Genomic DNA, 25,122 nt, shown 5'->3' with positions numbered 1-25,122 from the left:
TATCCATCATCTCTCTCTCTATCATATGTCTGTCTGTCTGTCTGTCTATCATCTATCTATCTATCTATCTATCTATCTATCTATCTATCTATCTATCTATCTATCTATCTATCTTTCTTTCTATCTATCTATCTATCTATCTATCTATCTTTCTATCTATCTATCTATCTATCTTTCTTTCTATCTATCTATATCTATCTATCTATCTATCTATCTATCTATCTATCTATCTATCTATCTATCTATCATCTCTCTCTCTCTCTCTTTCTCTATCTATCCATCATCTCTCTCTCTCTCTCTCTCTATCATATCTCTGTCTGTCTGTCTGTCTACCTACCTACCTACCTACCTATCCTTGGTTCGCCATCACGAACCTATACCATTTCAGATAAGTGACTGTCTAGACCAGTGATGGCAAACCTTTTTTTCCTTGGGTGCCGAAAGAGCGTGCCTGTGCGCAATCGTGCATGTGCAATTGCCCACACCCATAATTCAATTCCTGGGGAGGGCGGAAAGTGTCCGTCCCCCCAGAGGCCCTTTGGAGGCTGGAAATGGCTTTTCCCCCAACTTCTAATGGGCCCAGAAGGCTCGTGTCCCCAGGCTCCAAAGGCTTCCCTGGAGCCAAAGGAGAGGGGCGGCATACAAATCTAATAAATAAACCAACCAACCAACCAACCAACCAACCAACCAACCAACCAACCAACCCTCCCCCATCCCCCTGGAGGCTCTCTAGAAGCCAAAAAAAGCCCTCCCAGAGCCTCTGTGTGAGCCAAAAATCAGCTGGCCGGCACACACATGCACCTTGGAGCTGAGCTAGGGCAACAGCTAGTGTGCCAGCAGATATGGCTCCGCCATCACTGCCCTACACCATTTCTCACGAACCTGTTTTGATTTGCCTGCCAGAAGGCTATTCTATTTTTGGAAGCAAGTTGCTCCACTTGTTGGTTGGTTGGTTGGTTGGTTGGTTGGTTGGTTGGTTGGTTGGTTGGTTGGTTATTCATTCATTCATTCATTCATTCATTCATTCATTCATTCATTCATTCATTCATTCATTCATTCAGTCAGTCAGTCAGTCAGTCAGTCAGTCAGTCAGTCAGTCAGTCTGTCTGTCTGTCTGTCTGTCTGTCTGTCTGTCTGTCTGTCTGTCTGTCTGTCTGTCTGTCTGTCTGTCTGTCTGTCTATCTATCTATCTATCTATCTATCTATCTATCTATCTATCTATCTATTTATTTGATTTGTATGCCACCCCTCTCCGTATGTATGTGGATCACAAGCTTCCTGACAGAAAGCAGCAGGTGAAGCCAGGCAAAAATCACATCAGATACCTGTACAATTAGCATAGCCCCCCACCCATTCATTAATTCATTCATTCATTCATTCATTCATTCATTCATTTATATTCATTCATTCATTCATTCATTCATTTATTTATATTCATTCATTCATTCATTCATTTATTTATTTATATTCATTCATTCATTCATTCATTTATTTATATTCATTCATTCATTCATTCATTCATTCATTCATTCATTCATTCGATTTTTATGCCATTCTTCTCCTTAGACTCAGGGCGGCTTACAACATGTTAACAATAGCATTTTTGAACAGAGCCAGCCTATTGTCCCCACAATCTGAGTCCTCATTTGACCCACCTTGGAAGGATGGAAGGCTGAGTCAACCTTGACCCGGTGATGAGATTTGAACTGCTGACCTACAGATCTACAGTCAGCTTCAGTGGCCTGCAGTACAGCACTCTACCTGCTGCGCCATCCCGGCTCTTATCCTCGCTTTTAGGCAGTTTTTCCTCTTTTTTTGTAGTATGGTGAGGCCGGGGTGGCGCAGTGGTTAGAGTGCAGCACTGTGGGCTACTTCAGCTCACTATTAGCAGTAGCTCAGCGGTTCAAGGTTGACTCAGCCTTCCACCCTTTCGAGGTGGGTCAAATGAGGACCCAGATTGTTGGAGGCAAGAGGCTGATTCTGTAAGCCGCTTAGAGAGAGCTGTAAAAGCACTATGAAGCGGTATATAAGTCTAAATGTTAAATGCTATTGGTGGAATCATAAATATTGGGTGGGCGAGCGAAGTCTTTCCAGAGCCGAGTGGTGGGGACGAAGGATTGACTTTAAAGGTGGTCTGACCATCCCTTGGTTTCAATGTCCCTCTTTTTCTTTTCTGAGCGCAGGACATTCAATCATCCCGAGAAGAAGTAGAGAAAGCGTTTGCTTTGACGGAGCGCGAAAGAGTCCAGCGACTGGCAGTAGAACAGCAGCTTTCCTTGATCCTCACTTCTCATCCCAAAGATATTGATGTCACGGCTCAGCTGGGAGAAAAAGACAGGTTGCATGTCTATATCATCTACTATTAACAACCCCACAATAATCCCTTGAGGGATGGAGTCTGGGCAACCAAATGGAGCTAACAGTGTTTACTGGCCCACTGCCCTTCCCTGTTGCCATTGCGGAGTTTTTGTTCAGATGATATACAGTGTTCCCTCGATTTTCGCAGGGGATGCGTTCTGAGACCGCCCGCGAAAGTCAAATTTCCGCGAAGTAGACATGCGGAAGTAAATACACCATTTTTGGCTATGGACAGTATCACAAGCCATCCTTTAACACTCTAAACCCCTAAATTACCATTTCCCATTCCCTTAACAACTATTTACTCACCATTATTACTGGTACTCACCATTGAATAAGATACTTAGTGATCCTGATATTTATAAACATAATTATTTATTAACATTTTTTTTTGTTTATTTATTTGCAAAAATTATTAGTTTGGCGATGACATATGACGTCATTGGGTGGGAAAAACCGTGGTATAAGAAAAAAACCGCAAAGTATTTTTTAATTAATATGTTTTGAAAAGCCGTGGTATAGGCTATTCGCGAAGTTTGAACCCGCGAAAATCGAGGGAACACTGTAATCTCAGTGTGCCCAGAGAGAGAAATCCACACCCATGCTGCTTTCAAGCTCAGTTTACGGCAGTGATGGCAAACCTTTTTTTCCTCGAGTTACAAAAGAGTGGGTCATAAAACATTCGGCATGCGAGGAAAAAAAGGTTTGATACCACTGCCCTATTTGCCTGAAGTAGTATAGGGTCTTTTGATTTGCCTGAAGTAGTATAGGGTCTTTTGTTGCCCAAGCAGGGGGTTGGACTAGAAGACCACCAAGGTCCCTTCCAACTGTTGTTGTTGTTGTTGTTGTTGTTGTTGTTATTATTATTATTATTATTATTATTATTATTATTATTATTATGTCATGGTTGTCCTAAAGGTGCTTTTTCAAGAGGCACCTGAACTTCCAGAGCGATGGTTATACCCTAATTGGAAAGATTCTCTCCTGTGAACCAGTCAGCCTTGGGGTCTCCTTGCTTTCTCCCTACCTGTGGTATTAAGAGGCTGGTGTTGTGCCCACAGGTGCATAGAGCAATTAAAGGCAACTCTGGAAAGGCAAAATGCTGCGATCCGGCTCTTGGAGGAAGGACAGAGAAGACCTTCAGAAGGAAGCCAAGATCCTGGTGCTGCATTGAACGATGGAAAAGAGAAGGCCTTAGAGGTGAGGAAAACAGGGGAGGTTGCTATGGTTGGGCAGAGGATTGTTCCGTCCGTCCGTCCGTCCATCCATCCATCCATCCATCCATCCATCCATCCATCCATCCATCCATCCATAGATACATACATAGACACATACATACATGGATATATATATATAGATACATACATTACATACATACATACATACATACATACATACATACATACATACATACATACATACATAGAAATATAGAAGATTTATGGCAGAAAAGGATCTCATGGTCCATCTAGTCTGCCCTTATACTATTTCCTGTATTTTATCTTAGGATGGACATATGTTTATCCCAGGCATGTTTAAATTCCGTTCCTGTGGATTTACCAATCGCGTCTGCTGGAAGTTTGTTCTGTTATTTGCTCTTTCAGTAAAGAGTCTTCGGAGAGGGGCGGCATACAAATCCAAATAATAAATAAATAAATAAATAAATAAAGTAATGTTTTCTCACGTTGCTTCTGATCTTTCCCCCAACTATAACCTCAGATTGTGCCCCCTTGTTCTTCTGTTCACTTTCCTATTAAAAACACTTCCCTCCTGAACCTTATTTAACCCTTTAACATATTTAAGTGTTTCGATCGTGTCTCTCCTTTCCCTTCTGTCCTCCAGGCTATACAGATTGAGTTCATGAAGTCTTTCCTGATAGGTTTTATGCTTAAGGTTGCTATGGATGGGCAGAGGATTGTTCCATCCATCCATCCATCCATCCATCCATCCATCCATCCATCCATCCATCCATCCATCCATCCATCCAATAAAGGAGCATATTTGTAGCTCAAGGTGTAACTGTGGAATCCTTGGTTCTCTCTGAGCTTAGTAATTTTCTTACCGAAGTTTTATGACCGAGTTAGGTAATATCACCAATGCCAGGAGGAAGTGGGGTTTGATTTCTGTTCATGTACTTTGGCTTCGCCTATTTGTTTCTGTCTGTCTGTCCTTCTCCTCCTTCTCCCCTCCTGCAATCCCCCCTAGCACTGATGACGTTTCCTAGTTGAGTCATGAAACGTCTGCAAGAAAACAACCAAGTTCAGAGCTACAATAAGTAACAGGGAGCAGATCACACTCACTAGCGCTGATGATGTTCCCTAGTTGGGTAATGAAATGTCTGCAAGGAAACAACCAAGTTCAGAGACCACCAAGGACCCCATACTTATTCATCCATTCCTTCATTCAGTATGAATGACTCTCCATCTAATTGGCTTTCTCCGGGTCCCGTCGACTAAACAATGTCGTTTGGCGGGCCCTGGGGAAGAGCCTTCTCTGTGGCGGCCCCGGCCCTCTGGAATCAACTCCCCCCAGAGATTAGAACTGCCCCCACCCTCCTTGTCTTTCGTAAATTACCCAAGACCCACCTATATAGCCAGGCATGGGGGAACTGAGACACCTCCCCCAGGCTTTTATATTTTATGTTGGGTATGTATGTGTTGTTTGGTTTTAAATGATGGGGTTTTATATGGTTTTTTTTCTCTTTTAATATTAGATTTGTTCCACTGTAACATTGTTTTTATTATTGTTGTGAGCCGCCCCAAGTCTTCGGAGAGGGGCGGCATACAAATCTAATAAATTATTATTATTATTAATTACAAGTGATTCTGGGTGGTGAGGGATCCTAAAACAAATTGAAGGAAGCTACCACCCCATTACAAAAATTTAAATACCACGCCATAGCCAAGTGTGATTTTTATAACCCACAGTGAAGCACCTCGGAACACAGTTTTATTTGCTTCCCTCTCTTTCCAATTTTAAACAGTTGCGTGTGAGTCTCTCGCTTTGGTAGAATCGGCGAGGAGAGCCCATATAGTCTCTGCAGTCCTCTCCAATTTCTATTCCAGGTTTCTAGTCCTCATGGCTTCCCAATGCAATTCTCTTTTTTTCTCCCTTCCAATTTCCTCAGTTTTTCCATGCTGCTAAGCACAAATCGCAAACAGCCATTTATCTCCCCCCCCCCACTTTATTTTGGTTATTCTCGAAATTAAAATAAAAACGTTTGTGTTCTTGTAGATTCTCAGGACCGAATACAGCAGTGAAAAAAAAGACCTTGAAAAAAGGATCGAGGTATGGCACTCAACATCCTTTGCACTCAGAACCTTAATCTTGCCTGCAGGGAGGGGAGGGGAATTTCGGGGCAGCTTTTGCCTCTTCTTAGAATTCAATTTTCTAAAAGCAAGGAAAATAATTTCCCCGAGCCAGAAGAACATTTAGCTGTGATCTGTTCTTCTGTAGCCCCATTAATTTTTCTATATACAGTGATCCCCCGAGTTTCGCGCTCTCGATCATTGCTAATCGCTATATCGCGATTTTTCCACCCGGAAGTAAAAACACCATCTGCGCATGCGCGCCCCTTTTTTCTATGGCCACGCATGCGTAGATGGTGTTTTTACTTCCGCACCGCTACTTCGCAAAAAACCGATCATCGCGAGGGGTCCTGGAACGGAACCCTCGCAATAATCGGGGGACCACTGTATATTCTGGAAAAAACAATGCATCAAAATACAACATGGGTGTGTTAAATACTTGGAATACTGTGTCCAGTTTTGGTCTCCACGATGTCAAAATGATGTTGAGACTCTGGAAAGAGTGCAGACAAGAGCAACAAAGAGGATTTAGGGGACTGGAGGCTAAAACGTATGAAGAACGGTTGCAAGAACTGGATTTGGCTAGTCTGGTGGAAAGAAGGATTAGGGGTGACATGATAGCAGAGTTCTAATATCTCAGGGGCTTCCACTGAGAGTCAGCCTATTCTCCAAAGCACCTGAAGGAAGGACAAGAAGCAATGGGTGGAAACTAATCAAGGAGAGAAGCAACTTAGAACTAAGGAGAAATTTCCCGACTGTTAGAACAATTAGAACAGCTTGCCTCCAGAAGTTGTGAATGCTCCAACACTGGAAGCTTTTAAGAAGAGATTGGATAACCCATTTGTCTAAAGTGGTGTAGGGTTTCCTGCATAAGTAGGGGGTTGGACTGAAAGACCACCAAGGTCCCTTCCAACTCTGTTATTCTGTTCTGTTACTGACTTACCTGTAAAAGAGCCAAAGCCAATGATCATCCGGATACTGGATACTGCATCCAGTTTTGGTCACCACATTATAAAATAGATGTTGAGACTCTAGAAAGAGTGCAGAGAAGAGCAACAAAGAGGATTTAGGGGACTGGAGGCTAAAACATATGAAGAACGGTTGCAGGAACTGGGTTTGGCTAGTCTGATGGAAAGAAAGATTAGGGGAGACATGATAGCAGTGTTCCAATATCTCAGGGGATGCCCCAAAGAAGAAGGAGTCAAGCTATTCTCCAAAGCTCTTGAGGGTAGAACAAGAAGCGATGGGTGGAAACTAATCAAGGAGAGAAGCAACCTTAGAACTAAGGAGAAAATTCCTGAGAGTTAGAACAATTGATCAGTGGAACGGCTTCCCTCCAGAAGTTGTGAATGCTCCAAAACTGGAAGTTTTTAAAAAGATGTTGGATAGCCATCTGTCTGAAGTAGTGTAGGGTTTCTTGCCTAAGCAGGCGGTTGGATTAGAACAGTGTTTCCCAACCTTGGCAACTTGAAAATATTTCGACTTCAACTCCCAGAATTCCCCAGCCAGCATTTGCTGGCTGTGGAATTCTGGGAGTTGAAGTTCAAATATCTTCAAGTTGCCAAGGTTGGGAAACACTGGACTAGAAATTCCTATTCTATTATTTTCTCTGTTCTGTTCTGTTCTATTCTATTTTCATTCTATCCTATCCGAAATGAATCTGGATTTACATTTTAAAAACCTTTTAGTGTCTCCAGGAGAACCTTCGTGAACGGGAAACGGAGCTTTGTGACGAAAAGAAAAATGCCCTGAAACGAGACAAGACCATCCAGGGTTTAACCCTTGTTTTAAAAACCAAGGAAAACGAGGTAGGTGAGATTTTTGTCCTGCCTAAAAAAACCCCCAAATGAAACATTGAGACTGTTAATTAATCCTTAATTATATCATTTATTTAAATAAACTTCAAATCTTCTTAACTATTCTGCTCTCATTTTCCTCTTTCATAAATCAACTTTTACTAACATATATATATATACAGTGATACCTCGTCTTACAAACGCCTCGTCATACAAACTTTTCAAGATACAAACCCGGGGTTTAAGATTTTTTTGCCTCTTCTTACAAACTATTTTCACCTTACAAACCCACCGCCGCCGCTGGGATGCCCCGCCTCTGGACTTCCGTTGCCAGCGAAGCACCCATTTGTGCACTGCTGGGATTCCCCTGAGGCTCCCCTCCATGGGAAACCCCACCTCCGGACTTCCGTGTTGTTGTGATGCTGCAGGGGAATCCCAGCAGCACAAAAACAGGTGCTTCGCTGGCAACGGAAGTCCGGAGTGGGGTTTCCCATGGGAGGGAGCCTCAGGGGAATCCCAGCAGCGCAAAAACGAGCGCTTCTGCTGGCAAAAGGGGTGAGTTTTGGGCTTGCATGCATTAATCGCTTTTCCATTGATTCCTATGGAAAACATTGTTTCATCTTACAAACTTTTCACCTTAAGAACCTCGTCCCAGAACCAATTAAGTTTGTAAGACAAGGTATCACTGTATACGTATTAGAAATTGGAAATTAAATGTATGAATTACAAATATAATATATGATATAAATGGTAACAATAAGGATATCTTTTACTTACATAGTTAGAGAAATATACTATCGATACAAAAAAAATTATGTATTAGAAACATAGAAGACTGACGGCAGAAAAAGACCTCATGATCCATCTAGTCTGCCCTTATACTATTTCCTGTATTTTATCTTAGGATGGATATATGTTTATCCCAGGCATGTATTACTATGTATAATACTATCACTTTCCTAAACCCCTTGATTTTGTATCCTTTCCCCTTACCTTTTTTCTCTTCCTGTTTATACTTCCCTTCCCTTTTTTTTATTAATTCAATAAATAAACTATTTTTTTTTTAAAAAAGAAACATTGAGGCTGAATAATATTATATTATTATTATTTTATTTATTAGATTTGTATGCCGCCTCTCTCCGTAGACTCGGAGCGGCTCACAACAACATATATATATATAGATATATCAAAATGTAAATGTGTCCTTAGTGACGTCAGACTCAAAGTCCCCTTTTCTATCGGGGGCAGCATCTTCAACCCTTTCTGGTCGTTACTGCTTTCCACCTGTGCCTATATTTTTCGTTCTTTCGTCTCGTTTCAGAATGGAGGACTCGCTTCTGAAATAGAACACCTGAAAGCATTGTTGGCCAAGTCTGGAGAGATCGGTTCTCAAGATCAGATGCAGAAATTCAAGGTTGGGCGAAGGAGATGGAGTAGATAGTATTTGCAGCTCAGGGTGGAAATATGATGCAGTGATACCTTGTCTTACAAACTTAATTGGTTCTGGGACGAAGTTCTTAAGGTGAAAAGTTTGTAAGACGAAACAATGTTTCCCATAGGAATCAATGGAAAAGTGATTAATGCGTGCAAGCCCAAAATTCACCCCTTTTGCCAGCCGAAACGCCCGTTTTTGCGCTGCTGGGATTCCCCTGAGGTTCCCCTCCATAGGAAACCCCACCTCCGGACTTCTGTGTTTTTGTGATGCTGCAAGGGTAATCCCAGCAGGGGAATCCCAGCATGGCAAATACGAGTGCTTCGCTGGCAACGGAAGTCTGGAGGTGTGGTTTCCCAGCGAGGGGAGCATCAGTGAAATCGCAGCATCGCAAAAACACCAAAGTCCTCGAAACCCCACCTCCAGACCTCTGTGTTTTTGCGATGCTGTGATTTCACTGAGGCTCCCCTTGCTGGGAAACCCCATCTCCGGACTACCGTTGCCAGCGAAGCACCCATTTTTGCACTGCTGGGATTCCCCTGCTGCATCACAAAAACACGGAAGTCCAGAGGTGGGGTTTCCCATGGAGAGGGGCTTCAGGGGCATCCCAGCAGCGCAAAAACGGGTGCTTCGCTGGCAACGGAAGTCCGGAGGTGGGGCATCCCAGTGGCAGCGGTGGGTTTGTAAGGTGAAAATAGTTTGTAAGAAGAGGCAAAAAAATCTTAAACCCCGGGGTTTGTATCTCGAAAAGTTTGTATGACGAGGCGTTTGTAAGACGAGGTTTCACTGTACTCTTTTGAGACGTTTCATGACCTGACTAAGTAACATCATCAGGGGAGGGAGTTTGTGGAGGGAGTGGCGTTTGTGGAGTGGAAGGGAAGGAGGAGGATGGGGAGGAGAAAGAAGAAGAGTTTTGTGGGGTCCTTGGTGGTCTCTTAGCTTGGTTAATTTCCTGCAGACATTTCACGATCCAACTAGGTAATATCATCAATCTAGAAGGGAGTGGAGTTTGCAGACAGCAAGAGCAAGAGGAGAAAGAGGAGGAGGACTCTGTGGTCTTTGGTGCTCTCCGAGCTGGCTTGTTTTCTCGCAGACATTTCATAACTCAGCTAAGTGACACCGTCAGTGTTAGAAGAGAGTGGAGGTTGTGGAATGGAGGGCGTTCTATCCCGGGTCTACGCAGCTTAAGAAAAAGGAGGAATGCACATGCTGATATTTCAAATCACTCCTTTTTATATATAAAATCTCATCTTATACAAGCCAAATTCATGCCTGTGAGTTCATCTTGGCAGCTTCTAAATGAGAGTAACTAAAAGATAACAGTCTCCTAGCTAGGCTACTGCCAAAAATCAAACAACATTGCACATTCCTTTATGACATAAGAAGTCTCTAGTTTCACAGACATACTTCTCCAGTATCTCTGCAGACAGGGAACTTTCACTCCAAGGATTTTAGCAGGGAAATAATAATTGGCTAGCATAACTTGGCTGAGACCTCAAACACCATCCGACTCTATTGCAAAAGGTTGAAACTCCACTTCAAATTACCCATACACCACCCTTAAATACCTATAGGAAGTGGTCAACAATTCCCTAGAGTTAACAAACTACAGACTACTTCCTTTTCCCGTACAATAATTCTTGTCTTTTTCTTAGTCTTCTAAAGGGGGCATCTAAACAAATAATTCCCTCAACACTGTCAGACCTTCTACTAAATCTGCACTTCTATTCTACTAGTTTTTCTCATCATTCCTATCACCCATTTCCTCCCATGTTGACTGTATGGCTGTAACTTGTTGCTTATATCCTAAGATTTTTATTAATATTGCTTCTTCATTGCTTATTTGACCCCTATGACAATCATTAAGTGTTGTACCACATGATTCTTGACAAATGTATATTTTATTTTATGTACGCTGAGAGCATATGCACCAAGACAAATTCCTTGTGTGTCCAATCACACTTGGCCAATAAAATTCTATTCTATTCTATTCTATTCTAAAAAGGCTCATGGTCCTCCTCCTCCTTTAAATCAGACTCTACTGTCATTGGCACATCTGCCACATCTGATGGTCCTTCAGGTTCCTCCAGGTCTATTTCCCCCTCACTCTTACTCTCTGCATCAGCTGGCAACACCACAGGCCCAGGGTACCAAGATGGACCTGGTTCATCCTCCTCAGAATCTCTCATTACCAGAGGTGGACAAGGAGCACTCACAACAGAAGGGAAGGATGATGAAGAAGAGGACAAGTATTCTGGGATCATTAGTAGTCTCTGAGAGCTTGGTTATTTTTTTTGCAGACTTTTCATGACCCTACTAGCTAACATCATCAGTGTTAGAAGGGAGTGTGGTTTGTGGAGTAGAGGAAAAGAAGGAGGAGGAGGATTCTGGGATTCTGGGTGAATGTAGCTGTTTTTCAGCAAAAGTTTCATGACCCAGCTGGGCAAGACACTCTGTTCTAAAAGGAGCTGGATACAAACAGAGAGTGAAGCCCACTCCCTTCTAGGACTGTTGATATTCTCTAGTTGGGTCACGAAATGTCTGCAAGGAAGCAACCAAGCTCAAAGACCACCGAGACCCTTCACGGAGTGGGACCACCATACGAGAGGCCTAAACTGCTTCAAATGGAAGAAAAGGTCCCCATCCCAAGGCACAAAGTTTAGTCATGCACATATTTGTTAGGACTCTGTCCATAACGGTCGGGTTGGCAATACATATAAACCAACAATATGTGTTATAACTGAGCTATGTCTATTTAGTTTCGGTGTTGCAGACTGCCACAAGAGGGAGCTAGAGTTCATAGCTTATTTCTCTGAGTCAGCCTCTCTGGTTTCTCTTTGTCTGGTTACTCACTGTTCATGGCTACCCACTGTTAGGTTAGCTCTGCAATCTCTCTGTATTTAGTTATGTATTATAGCTAAAATGTGTTTAGGCTTTGATATTTTTGTTTGCTGGTTATTACAAAGACAACTGCTAAGAAAGACTACATACTTGGTAATATATGGACTGTATCTGAACGTGCCATTTCTCAAAGTAAACTTTAATTCAAGTTAGTGTAACTGTGCGTGGCGTAGTAATTATTCACAACTGATCTCAATATAAACGTTTCTGTGTGTGCACAACCTTGGTAAACAAGGAATAGTAACAATATTAAAAGAAACAACAACTCGCCACTCTTTTAAAACAAAGTGACTCCCGGTCCAAATAGGGCCACTGCTCACAGTCACTCACACCCTCATCACCTTGAGGCTCGACTATTGTAACGCTCTCTACATGGGGCTACCTTTGAAAAGTGTTCGGAAACTTCAGATCGTGCAGAATGCAGCTGCGAGAGCAGTCATGGGCTTTCCCAAATATGCCCATGTCACACCAACACTCCGCAGTCTGCATTGGTTGCCGATCAAGTTCCGGTCACGATTCAAAGTGTTGGTTATGACCTATAAAGCCCTTCATGGCATCGGACCAGAATATCTCCGAGACCGCCTTCTGCTGCACGAATCCCAGCGACCGATTAGGTCCCACAGAGTGGGCCTTCTCCGGGTCCCGTCGACTAAACAATGTCGGTTGGCGGGCCCCAGGGGAAGAGCCTTCTCTGTGGCGGCCCCGACTCCCTGGAACCAGCTCCCCCCAGAGATTAGAACTGCCCCTACCCTCCTTGCCTTTCGTAAACTCCTCAAAACCCACCTTTGTCGTCAGGCATGGGGGAATTGAGATATCTTCCCCGGGCCTATATAATTTATGTATGGTATGTTTGTATGAATGTCTGCTTAATAATGGAGTTTTTATTAAATTTTAAATTGTAAATTATTAGATTTGTTATGAATTGTTTTATTGTGTTGTGAGCCGCCCCGAGTCCATGGACAGGGGCGGCATACAAATCTAATAAATAAATAAATAAATAAATAAATAAATAAATAAATAAATAAATAAATAAATAAATAAATAAATAAATAAATAAATAAATAAATAAATAAATAAAGTAAGTAAGTAAGTAAGTAAGTAAGTAAGTAAGTAAGTAAGTAAGTAAGTAAGTAAGTAAGTAAGAGTACGTAAGTAAGTAAGTAAGTAAGAGTAAGTAAGTAAGTAAGTAAGTAAGTAAGTAAGTAAGTAAGTAAGAGTAAGTAAGTAAGTAACTAATTAAATAAGAAAGTAAGTAAGTAAGTAAGTAAGTAAGTAAGTAAGTAAGTAAGTAAGTAAGAGTACGTAAGTAAGTAAGTAAGTAAGAGTAAGTAAGTAAGTAAGTAAGTAAGTAAGTAAGTAAGAGTAAGTAAGTAAGTAACTAATTAAATAAGAAAGTAAGTAAGTAAGTAAGTAAGTAAGTAAGTAAGTAAGTAAGTAAGTAAGTAAGTAAGTAAGTAAGTCTCCCTGCGGGAAAGGCTGTTTTTATAAAACTCTTTTTATTTTCTTCTCCTAGGATGCTGAAGATCCTCAAGAGCTGCTGATGGAGAAAGAGAGTCTGCTGGCAGACTTGCGCTCGCAAAACCTGACCAAGGATACCGAGAACCGGAAACTCCAGCGTAAACTGAAGAGGGTCGAACAGGAGCTGAGCGAGCTCCGTCTGGAGAAGGAGAAGTTGGTGGGAGATTTGGAGGAAGCGCGGCAGCAGAAAAACCAGAGCGATAAAACCATCAACGTGAGTGCGCCATTTTTCTTGCCTTTTTGAATAAACTAGAGCAGGCTTATTCAAAAATAAACCGATGATGATCCCTCCAAGAAATAGGCCCAAACACACGGAGCTGTCAAGGTTTAAGCATATAATTTCTAATAGTTTATTAGCAAAAAGTTTAACTGTATAAAATATATCGGCAAAAGCAGGTAATCAGAGTATCCAGCAAACCTGGAAAACAGGGAATTATCGGAAATCGGCGGTGGGGGAAATATCAGGGAATTCATGAAAAAAACAGAATAAATCAGGAAAAAACCCCAAACTGTATTAAAATGTTTAAAAGTCAGGGAAAAATCATTTTTTTAAAAAAACAATGGATCGCGATGCCTGGCAGAGTCAAGCAAAAATGAGCATAACTGTGGCAACAACTTTCTTCCTCAGCTACCGATATTTCTCCACGGTTTAGCCATTTGGTATGACGTCATCTACGACCGCACCTTAACTAGATCACAAGTTACAGGGAAATGTCAGGGAAATATCCAGGGAATTTCAAAATGCTTTCCCCCTGGACACCCAGAGTCCGTTGCTGTAGCGGCTGTTAATTAAAGTCTCGGGCAGAAAGCCATAACTCCCCAAATAGTTTTTCTCTGATCCAGTTCTCTAATTAACACGACTCACACTGAATTGGCGGGACACAGTTTTCAGTTTCTTCATTTTGTAAATCACAGAAATAGTCCACAAGCACGATCCGATCGTCCGTCTCTCATGTTTAAACGTTGACTTCCTCAATCACTTGTCACGAGGCTCACCTTTAAGTAGCCAAAAGGTGTGGCCAAATGTTCCAGAGATCTATTCACACAGAGACCTCTTCCTGTTCAACCACTCCTGCCTTCTGACACCTCTGCGTACTCTGGTGTCGAGAAGAGGCTCTTCCCCTGAGTCACTCATGGGCACCTCTGGAGGTGCTACAGGCCCTGGTTGGCTTTCAGCCTCTGACTCCACATCCTCTCTGACCTCCTCGCTATCAGACTCGGGTGCCATGTACACGACCAACCCACACCCGTCTCTCGATCCTCAGAATCTGTGATCAGTTGCGGGATGTGGACGGACCATAACAGTGGATAGCTAAGGGTATCTAGGAGACCACCTTCTGCCGCATGAATCCCAGCGACCAGTTAGGTCCCACAGAGTGGGCCTTCTCCGGGTCCCGTCAACAAAACAATGTCGTTTGGCGGGGCCCAGGAAAGAGCCTTCTCTGTGACGGCCCCAGCCCTCTGGAACCAACTCCCCCCGGAGATTAGAATTGCCCCCACCCTCCTTGCCTTTCGTAAGCTCCTTAAAACCCACCTCTGCCGTCAGGCATGGGGGAACTGAGATATTCTTTCCCCCTAGGCCTTTACAATTTTATGCATGGTATGTTTGTTTGTATGTATGTTTGGTTTTACAATAAGGGTTTTTTAGTTGTTTTAGTATTGGATTTATATGATGTTTTTTATTGCTGTTGTTGGCCGCCCCGAGTCTACGGAGAGGGGCAGCATACAAATCCAATTAATAATAATAATAATAATAATAATAATAATAATAATAATAATAATAAGTTGGCATGGTTTGATGCTTGTTGTTTAGAGCTTGGGGTATGTTGGATCACAGCCAGCTCCTCTGATAACAGACTTTGAACCAGATGAGCTGGGTCTGTCCAAGCATCGGAGACCTGTGTGGCTATCGGAGGATTCAGACAGGGGGAAGGAGAGATGGAAGCTGAAGGTTCTGGAGAGATAGAGGTGGAGGCCCCTGCAGTGTCTATCAAACCCCCAGCTAGGTCTCATCTGGGTCAGATGAGGAGGGGGTGATTTGATTTGATTTCTTGGATTTGTATGCCGCTTCTCTCCGTAGACTCGGGGCGGCTAACAACAGTAATAAAAACAGCATATAACAATCCAATATTAAAACAGTTAAAAACCCTTATAAAACCAAACATACATACAGACATACCATGCATAAAATTGTAAAGGCCTAGGGGGAAAGAGTATCTCAGTTCCCCCATCCCTGGCAGCAGAGGTGGGTTTTAAGAAGCTTACGAAAGGCAAGGAGGGTGGGGGCAGTTCTAATCTCTGGGGGGAGTTGGTTCCAGAGGGCCGGGGCCGCCACAGAGAAGGCTCTTCCCCTGGGTCCCGCCAAGCGACATTGTTTAGTTGACGGGACCCGGAGAAGGCCCACTCTGTGGGACCTAACTGGTCACTGTGATTCATGCAGCAGAAGGCGGTCCCTGAGATAATCTGGTCCGGTGCCATGAAGGGCTTTATAGGTCATAACCAACACTTAATGATCCAATCCTGAATGTGCGTGTGTGAAGGATTAGGGGGAGACAGGAACATCTGCGCAGATGCAGGAGGAGATCTTAATTCATGACAGATGTCAGCCTTGATAACTTTAAGGCAGGATTAGACAGATTCATGGATGCCAAGTGTATTGGTGGTTATTGAAACAGATGTCCAAGTGCTGCTTCTATGTTGGTTGAGGCAGGCAGGGTTCCCTTGGGTACCATTTGTTGGGGGTCAAGGGAAAGGGAGGGTTTTGCCTTCTCTTTCTGCTCAAGATCCCCATGGACAATTGGTGGGCCACTGTGTGACACAGAATGCTGGACTCGAGTCTACGGAGAGGGGCGGCACGCAAATCTAATAAATAATAAAAATAGGGCCTCAACTGGTGCACTAGGCGAACCTGGGCAAACGCCCTCCTCGCCACAGCCGAAAGATGATGTTCCAGGGTCAGCTGTGGATCGAGGAGGATGCCCAAGTTGCGAACCCTCTCTGAGGGGGTAAGTAGTTCCCCCCACCCCCAGGTTAATAGACGGACAGATGGAATTGTCCTTGGGAGGCAAAACCCACAGCCACTCTGTCTTGTCTGGGTTGAGTTTGAGTTTGTTGACACCATCCAGGCCCCAACAGGCACCGGCACATCACTTCCACTTATAACACTTATAACTAAGTGTGATTGAGGAGAAAATCGGAAGCCAAAGGCTCACATTGTAGATTTGCTGCTGTCATCTTGCTTCAAGCCAGCAGAGGGGTGTCTCTCTACACAAATGGCCACAAATCTTTCACCTCCTTTTTGTGTGATTTATTTACCGTATTTTTCGGAATCTAAGACTCATCTTTTCCCTCCTTAAAAGAGACTGAAAATTTGGGTGCATCTTATACTCCGAATGTAGCTTTTACTAAGAATAGAATAGAAATCAGAATAGAACAGAACAGAAAATAAATTAGAATTAATAGAAATCAGAATAGAATAGAATAGACGATAGAATAGACGATAAATCAGAATAGAATACAGTAGTCCCTCACCTATCGCTGGTGTTACGTTCCAGACCCGGCCGCGATAGGTGAAATCCGCGATGGGGAATTTATCGACTGATAGTACTTATTAAGTATTTATATTGTAATTGTTTGGTAAGTTTTCATTGTTTTAAGTGTTTATAAACCCTTCCCACACAGTATTTATTTGAGATACAGTATTTAAATACAGTATTTACAATTTTAGATATTTTTTTTTTTTAAAAACCTGCCGATTGAGTTTGGCGGGCTGTTTAAATCTGCCGATCGACTTCCTCAGAAACCCGCGAACCAGCGAAGATCCGCGAATGATTTTTCTCATTAATATTTCTTGAAAACCCGCGATGAAGTGAAGCCGCAGTAGGTGAAGCGCGGTATAGCGAGGGACTACTGTAGAATAATATAGAATAGGACAGAACAGAATAGAATAGAATAGAGTTCCTTATTGACCAAATGTGATTGGACACACAAGGAATTTGTCTTTGGTGCATAGGCTCTTGGTGTACATAAAAGAAATCTTGCAGAAGTTTCATTACCTCACTTGGTAACATCATTGGTGGTAGAAGAGAGTGGGGGTTGTGAGGAGGAGGACAGGGAGGGGGAGGGGGAGGACGACGACAGAAAAGAAGAAAAAGGAGGAAGCGGAGGGGACGGAGAGGAAGAGGAGGTGGACAGAAAAGAAAAAGAAAGAAGAGGGGAAGGAGAGGAAGAAGGGACAGAAAAGAAAAAGAAAGAAGAGGGGAAGGAGAGGAAGAAGGGACAGAAAAGAAAAAGAAAAAAGAGGGGAAGGAGAGGAAGGAGAGGAAGAAGGGACAGAAAAGAAAAAGAAAGAAGAGGGGAAGGAGAGGAAGAAGGGACAGAAAAGAAAAAGAAAGAAGAGGGGAAGGAGAGGAAGAAGGGACAGAAAAGAAAAAGAAAGAAGAGGGGAAGGAGAGTAAGAAGGGACAGAAAAGAAAAAGAAAGAAGAGGGGAAGGAGAGGAAGAAGGGACAGAAAAGAAAAAGGAGGAAGAGGGGAAAGAGGCAGGGGAAGGAGTAGGAGGATGGAAAAGAAGAAAAAGGAGGAAGAGGAGGGGAAGGAGAGGAAGAGAGGAGGTGGACAGAAAAGAAAAAGGAGGAAAACAGGAAGAAGAGAAGGAGGACAGAAAAGAAGAAAAAGGGAGAGAAGGGAAGAGGAAGGGAAGAGGAAGGAGGAATTGATAAGGAGTCTTTGGTGCTCTCTGAGCTTGGTGGTTTTCTTTCAAATATCTCATGACCCAACTATGTAACCATTGCCAGTGCTAGAAGGGAATGGGATTTGCGAGTAATAGTAGTAGTAGTCTGGGGTTCTTGGTGCTCTCTGAGCTTTGTTCTTTCCTTGCTGAAATTTCATTACCAAACTAGATAACAATCATTGGTGGGGGAAGAGAAGGTGAACTGTGGGGTCCTTAGTGAGGAGGAGGAGGAGGAGGAGGAGGAGGAGAAGAACTGTGGGGTCCTTAGGAGGAGGAGGTGGAGGAGGAAGAGGAAGAGGAGGAGAATTGTTGGGTCCTTGGTGCTTTCAGAGTTTGGTCGTTTCGCTTCCAGACCTTTCTTTACCTAACTAGTTAACATCAGGAACTAGGAACTGTGGGGTCCTAAGGAGGAGGAAGAGGAGGAGGAGGAGGAGAAGAACTGGGGTCCTAAATGAGGAGGAGGAGGTGGAGGAGGAAGAGGAGGAGAAGGAGAATTGTTGGGTCCTTGGTGCTTTCAGAGTTTGGTCGTTCCGTTTGCAGACCTTTCTTTACCTAACTAGGTAACATCAGTGCTAGCGAGTGTGGTGTTTCCTCCCTGTATGTACAGTGGCTTGCCCTGCCATTGTTGGTACATGATGCATTTTCTCTTTGGCAATTCCTTTCCTAGGGTATTGTTTTCTGCTCGATTGTTTGTCTGATGTTAATCCCTTCTTATCTGGGTGTTGCTTGCCGACGAGAATGTGTTCTGTTCTCTTTTTTTTTTGTTTCCTCTTTAGCCTCTTCATTGTCTCTTCCGAATGCTTTGTAAACGTGGTTTATCTTTATGTGTCCATTGATGGCTGACGGTGTGCCCAGCTTCCAAGAATTCCCCAGCGTTTTCGAATTTCGCATGAGCAAACAACCCAGCTCAGAGTGCGCCGAGCTCAACCCTGAGCTACATAAATTCTCTAATATTGATATTTAGGATATTTTGAGCCGGGAAGGACAGCTGTGTAATTCACCCAGTAGGGATGAAAAGCTACCAGTGGCAGATGAGCTCCAGGGGTTTATAGCCAGGTGCACCTGTGTTTGTATTCATACAGAAATTTAATTATATCCAGGATATATAAATAAGGATGGAAGTTTGCCGATTGCCCATTGAGCCAAAAAATGCTACTGTTTTCTGAATATGGTCTTTGTTGCACTCTCCATTTATGTCTGAATGGGTGAGAATACAATAAATACCAAAAATTAAATTAAGGTCCAACCCCCTGCTTAAGCATAAGACCCTACACCAGTGATGGTGAAACTATGGCATGGGTGCCACAGGTGGCACACGAAGCCATATCTTCTGGCACACAAGCTGTTGCCCTAGCTCAGCTCCAATGTGCATGTGTTTGCTGGCCAGCTGATTTTTGGCTCGCACAGAGGCTTTGGGAGGGCATTTTTGGCTTCCAGAGAGCCTCCAGGGGAATGGGGGAGGGCGTTTTTACCCTCCCCTGGCTCCAGGGAAGCCTTTGGAGCCTAGTGAGGACGAAACATGAGCCTACTGGGCCCACCAGAAGTTGGGAAAGAGGCTGTTTCCAGCCTCCAGAAGGCCTCTGGGGAGTGGGGGAAGTTGTTTTTGCCCTCCCCAGGCATTGAATTATGGGTGTGGGCACTTGTGCATGTGGCACTCGAGGAAAAAAAGGTTCGCCATCACTGCTCTACACCATTTCTGACAGATGGCAGTCCATTCTCTTCTTGAAAGCCTCCAGTGATGAAGCTCCCACAACCTCTGAAGGCAACTTCTGTTCCGTTGGTTAATCGTTCTCGTTGTCAGAAAATTTCTCGTGATCTTACTTACGACAGTCCCAGGTCTCGTGATCTTCCGACAAGCAAAATCAATAAGGAAGCCTGCCTCGCTCAATAACCAAGTTATTAACTTAACAACAACTGCAGTGATTCACTTAACAGCTGTGGCAAGAAAGGTCGTTAAAAACGGGGAGGAATTGGCTCAACTTCTCATCTAGCCACCAAAAATTTAGGCTCTGTTATTATGGCCTCCCTGTACAGTGGTACCTCTACTTAACGAACTTAAATCGTTCCGTGACCAGGTTCTTACGTAGACAAGTTTGTAAGAAGAAGCAATTTTTCCCATAGGAATCAATGTAAAAGCAAATAATGTGTGTGATTGAGGAAACCACAGGGAGGGTGGAGGTCCTGTTTCCCTTCAGGAGATTCCTAGAGAGGCTCCACGGAGGCTTCTCTTTGCCTTTTCCAGCCCTGTTTCCTCCCAGGAGATTCCTAGAGAGGCCCCCACAGAGACTTCTCCCCACTTTTTCCCGGCCCTGTTTTCTCCTTGGAGATTCTTAGAGAGGTCTCGCAGAGGCTTCTCCCTGCCTTTTCCGGCCCTGTTTCCTCCCAGGAGATTCCTAGAGAGGCCCCACAGAGACTTCTCCCCGCTTTTTCCGGCCCTGTTTCCTCCCTGGAGATTCTTAGAGAGGTCCCACAGAGGCTTCTCCCCGCCTTTTCCGGCCCTGCTTTCTCCCAGGAGATTCCTAGAGAGGCCCCACAGAGACTTCTCCCCGCTTTTTCCCAGCCCTGTTTCCTCCCTGGAGATTCTTAGAGAGGTCCCGCAGAGGCTTCTCCCCGCCTTTTCTGGCCCTGTTTCCTCCCAGGAGATTCCTAGAGAGGCCCCACAGAGACTTCTCCCCGCTTTTTCCTGGCCCTGTTTTCTCCCTGGAGATTCTTAGAGAGGTCCCGCAGAGGCTTCTCCCCGCCTGTTCCGGCCCTGCTTTCTCCCAGGAGATTCCTAGAGAGGCCCCATGGAGGCTTCTCCCTGCCTTTTCCGGCTCTGTTTCCTCCCTGGAGATTCCTACAGAGGCCCCATGGAGGCTTCTCCCCGCCTTTTCCGTCCTTGTTTCCTCCCAGGATATTCCTAGAGAGGCCCCATGGAGGCTTCTCCCCACCTTTTCCGGTTACAGGTTCAGAGCCTCGGGTTTGTAAGTAGAAAATGGTTCTTGAGAAGAGGCAAAAAAGTCTTGAACACCCGGTTCTTATCTAGAAAAGTTTGTAAGTAGAGGCGTTTGTAGGTAGAGATACCACTGTATTTTCAGAACCCAAGCTCCGTTGTTTGACGAAATGTGCAAAATACATACACACACACGGTTCCTGAAGTTATTAAATACATTGCACCAAGGGCCTCGGGTGTGCAATCTTTGCTCATCCTCCAAGCAAGCGGGAACGAAAAGCGCGCCCCGGTGTTTTCTTAACGGCGGTCTCTTTGAAGGCATGCTAACGCAAAGCTTTTTGCCAGCGAGCCACGCCACGTTCCCCATCTTCCTTAACGGCAGGCGAGAGACAGCTGCTCCGCTGGGTTGCCAGTCCATAAAACTTGCACAATGAACCATCCCCCCCCGTTTTCTTTTCTATTTTATTTTCTTGGCTCCTTTACGCCCAATTCGGAAGGAATAAGAAGCTAAGAGGCTGGGAAATTAAATGGTCTCTAAAATGGAACGGCGCTAAGGATGGCGAGCTCCATACTGGTTTAGGTGCAGTGAGCGGCTTCAGTGAGCAAGGCACTCTTGAGATATTAATACCAACCTGTGGTTTAATTGTGGGTAGCAGCAACACAAATTCCCTTCCACGAATCACAGGTATGGTATTTTTTTTTTGTGTGTGTGTGTGTGTGTTTTCAATATCTTCGGCCACCTGAGCAACTTGATTTTCTTCGGCTTGATACAGTTTTGATTTATTTACAATTTCTATCGAAAGCCTTTTACTCCAGGAGTTACAGGCAGAATATATAACCTCATTATTTTTTCCCATTGAAACAGGTGAGTTAAGGCTAAGAAAGGGACTGAAAAATGAGGCAACCCCACCCCCCCCCCAAAAAAAAAACCTGGGGCGTTTTTGCTTCCCCCAGCCCCCAGGAACACTCTGCAGGCCTCCAAACCTGTTGTGCACTCCATTTTTTGGGGGAAAAGAGCCGGTTTTTGCAAAAATGTGTGTGCACCTACACTGGGACACCTGAATCTGAGTTTCCCACCCATTTGAAAGTTCATATCCCTTATCTTCCCCACCCACAAACTTGTCACTTTGCCCATTCAGATTGTGCCAACGTGGCCAGTCCTCCTTCCGCTTCCGCCAAGGTAGGTGGACATAGGATGTCCTTGAACCCCTCGAAAGAACGCTTTGTGGCTGCATCTGCTCGCTCATAAAAATCACCCTTCCCATAAACACCAGGCCTTCTATAGATAGTTGTGGCCAGCCGTTAATTTATCACCAACTTCTGCACCGGCTTGACATTAAGACTCCGAGATCCCTCACAGTTACTGCTATTAACTCTATATGTGTACCTGTTGTGGTTAGCTCTGGCCCAGCTCCTGCCCCAAGGAATGTGCAGGTGGATGTGGGGGAAACATCCACATGCCGCAGGCCTGTTTTCCTCCCGATGGAATCTGCCGACGAAGCCTCCTCTGACCAAGGAAGCGTGAGTGACAGGGAAGAGGGGAGTCTGGCAGACAGCCCAGGTGGACATCAATCATCCGTATCATCCCTGGATTCTGAACAAGAATTAATGACACATCCACGCATGCGTAGAGTGATGCATAGGAGACAACAAATGAAGGATTATTACAAGAGAAAATGAGGCCACCTGTGGTTGGGTGGAGCTGCTGTAATTAGTGCTACAGATAAAAGTGCAACCTGGTGTTTTAGCCTCATGGCAGTTTATCTGATTCATTGTTTTGTCAAGATCATGGTTTTTGTGCTGTTCAGGATTGTGTGTGTGGACTCTCTGGACTTTAGAATTGGACTCAATTTCCCAGTTATTGGGCGAGCAATTGGATTGCATTTAACCTGTGCCTTGTGTGTACCAGAAAATCCCTTTGGCATTTAAAAAGGGAACTGTTTCTGTTTTTTCTGTTTATAAAAACTTTTGGGTTTTCCCTTTTATCGTGTGGTGTGTGTCTTCCTGGACTAATTACCCTGTAATTACGGGCGTTTGAGACACGTCGGCAGAACAAAGTGTAAGAGTTTACTTTTCTCTTCATTGAATTTCATTTGGTTAGATAGGGCCTAGTATTCATATTTGTACATAGATTCATAGAAACATAGAAGATTGACGGCAGAAAGAGACCTCATGGTCCATCTAATCTGCCCTTATACTATTTCCTGTATTTTACCTTAGGATGGATATATGTTTATCCCAGGCATGTTTAAATTCAGCTACCGTGGATTTACCAGCCATGTCTGCTGGAAGTTTGTTCCAAGCATCTACTACTCTTTCAGTCAAATAATATTTTCTCATGTTGCTTCTGATCTTTCTCCTAACTAACCTCAGATTGTGCCCCCTTTTCCTTGGGTTCACTTTCCTATTAAGAACACTTCCCTCCTGAACCTTATTTAACCCTTTAACATATTTAAATGTTTTGATCATGTCCCCCCTTTCCCTTTCCATCTTGATTCACTTAATAAGCATTAGCAAGAAAAGTTGTAAAATGGGGCAAAACCCATTTAACAGACATCTCATTTAGTAACCTAAATTCCGGCCCCACCTTTAAGAGTACAGCATTGAGTCAGGTTTTTTAAATGAATGGGTTTTATTGCTGATGCATTCGGTTGCTACAGGATCACTTTATAAATTCTGTTTTTCTGCTGAATTCTTTCCCATTTCTTTTTCAGAGTGGTGTTAAAGTGATATCTGTGTTTTATTTATTTTTTAAAAAAAGCTGGAATATCTTCTGAGCATCTGGTTGGGTGTTTATCTAAAAAAAAAACACAAAAAAACACCCCCTGTTGTTGCCCTGTTTTGATGTGCAAAAAATATTTTCAATCTGGGGAGAAGTTTAGCACGTTTGACCCAGAACTGCAATTCTCTAGGGCTATATCCGAGCGACGCGTGCAATCTTATTTTTTATTTTTTTTTATATTTCCCTACTGCGCTTGTTAACATTTCAGGCCTTTTTACCAGATTTCACACCTATTATGAAATCCCTAGACAGCCAGAAGCTAATACAGATTTTTTCAAATGAGATCGGGCGGCTCAAAACAGAACGTTTGCAAAGCGAACAGGGGAATCAAGGGGCGTTTCGAACATATAGAATGTATTAAAAAAAGAACGGAGATTTAGCAGCAGTTCCAAGTTCTTGAATCGGAGTGTCCAGCAAACCTGGAAAACAGGGAAATCAGGGAATTATCAAGGCAATTGGCAGTTCGGGAAATATCAGGGAATTATCAGGGAATTTGTGAAAAAAACCAGAATAAATCAGGGAAAAAACCAAACTGTCTTAAAATGTTTAAAAGTTGGGGGAAAATTATGTAAAACCCCCAAAAACGGATCGCCCTGCCTGGCAGAGTCAAGCACAAATGAGCAGAACTGTGGTTTGTCTTTCAAATGAACCCATTCTTGGCTTTGCTAATGAGCTGCGGCTTTCTAGTTAGCTTCTGATATCTACGCCTTTGAAATCTTCCTTCACCTGGTAATTATTGTGGTGCATACCTTCTCTCTGGGACTCTAGCCAGCTGATAAGACTTTGCTAGACTAGATTCTCCTTTTGGAAAAGATTTTTAAAAGACTCTTTAAAAGTCTGAGACTTGTAAATATTAAATCCTTTTATTAGTTATACAATTGGTGTGCATCTGATTTATTTTATCTTTTTTTATTTTATCATTAGAGTTGGAAGGGACCTTGCAGGTCATCTAGTCCAACCCCATGCAGAGCCTACATCACACTAGTCCGGTAGCAGTCCAGTCTTTTCTTGAAAGTCTTTAGTGTTGGAGCATTCGCCATCTCTGCGGGCAAGCCGTTCCACTGGTTGATTGCTCTCACCATCAGAAAGTTCCTCCTTATTTCCAGGTTGAATCTCTCCTTGGACAGCTTCCAACTGTTGCTCCTTGTCTGGCTCTCTGGTGCTTTCGAAAATAATGTGTTCCCCTCCTCCCTGTGGCAGTATCTCAAGTATTTGTACACTGCTATCATGTCCCCCTGTTGTGGCCCAGCTCCTGCCCCAGGGAATGGGGAGGTGGATGCAGGGGAAACTTCAACATGTCACAGGCCTGTGTTATTGCCGACAGAATCAGTTCAGAGTTTAGTTTCCCCGGACGAAGAAGAAGG

General features: G+C 43.6%; 2 protein-coding genes across 3 annotated transcripts in view; one reads left to right on the top strand and one right to left on the bottom strand.

Moving 5' to 3' along the window:
- Nucleotides 1-25,122, bottom strand: part of ST6GALNAC4 (ST6 N-acetylgalactosaminide alpha-2,6-sialyltransferase 4) — a 683,294-nt gene that overhangs the window by 529,328 nt on the left and 128,844 nt on the right. The window lies entirely within an intron of this gene.
- CDK5RAP2 (CDK5 regulatory subunit associated protein 2) overlaps nucleotides 1-25,122 on the top strand; it is a 118,572-nt gene that overhangs the window by 12,256 nt on the left and 81,194 nt on the right. For both annotated transcript variants that reach the window (XM_070758771.1, XM_070758770.1), the window contains exons 7-12: nucleotides 2,184-2,338; nucleotides 3,420-3,558; nucleotides 5,593-5,646; nucleotides 7,355-7,474; nucleotides 8,784-8,876; nucleotides 13,309-13,527. In XM_070758771.1, coding sequence (XP_070614872.1) covers nucleotides 2,184-2,338; nucleotides 3,420-3,558; nucleotides 5,593-5,646; nucleotides 7,355-7,474; nucleotides 8,784-8,876; nucleotides 13,309-13,527 — 780 coding nt within the window. The remainder of the gene's footprint in view (nucleotides 1-2,183; nucleotides 2,339-3,419; nucleotides 3,559-5,592; nucleotides 5,647-7,354; nucleotides 7,475-8,783; nucleotides 8,877-13,308; nucleotides 13,528-25,122) is intronic.

Source organism: Erythrolamprus reginae, chromosome 8 (genome assembly GCF_031021105.1).
Source record: "Erythrolamprus reginae isolate rEryReg1 chromosome 8, rEryReg1.hap1, whole genome shotgun sequence".
NCBI lineage: Eukaryota > Metazoa > Chordata > Lepidosauria > Squamata > Dipsadidae > Erythrolamprus > Erythrolamprus reginae.
Note: the sequence above shows the minus strand (reverse complement) of the source record. Positions and strands in the feature narration are given on the sequence as shown.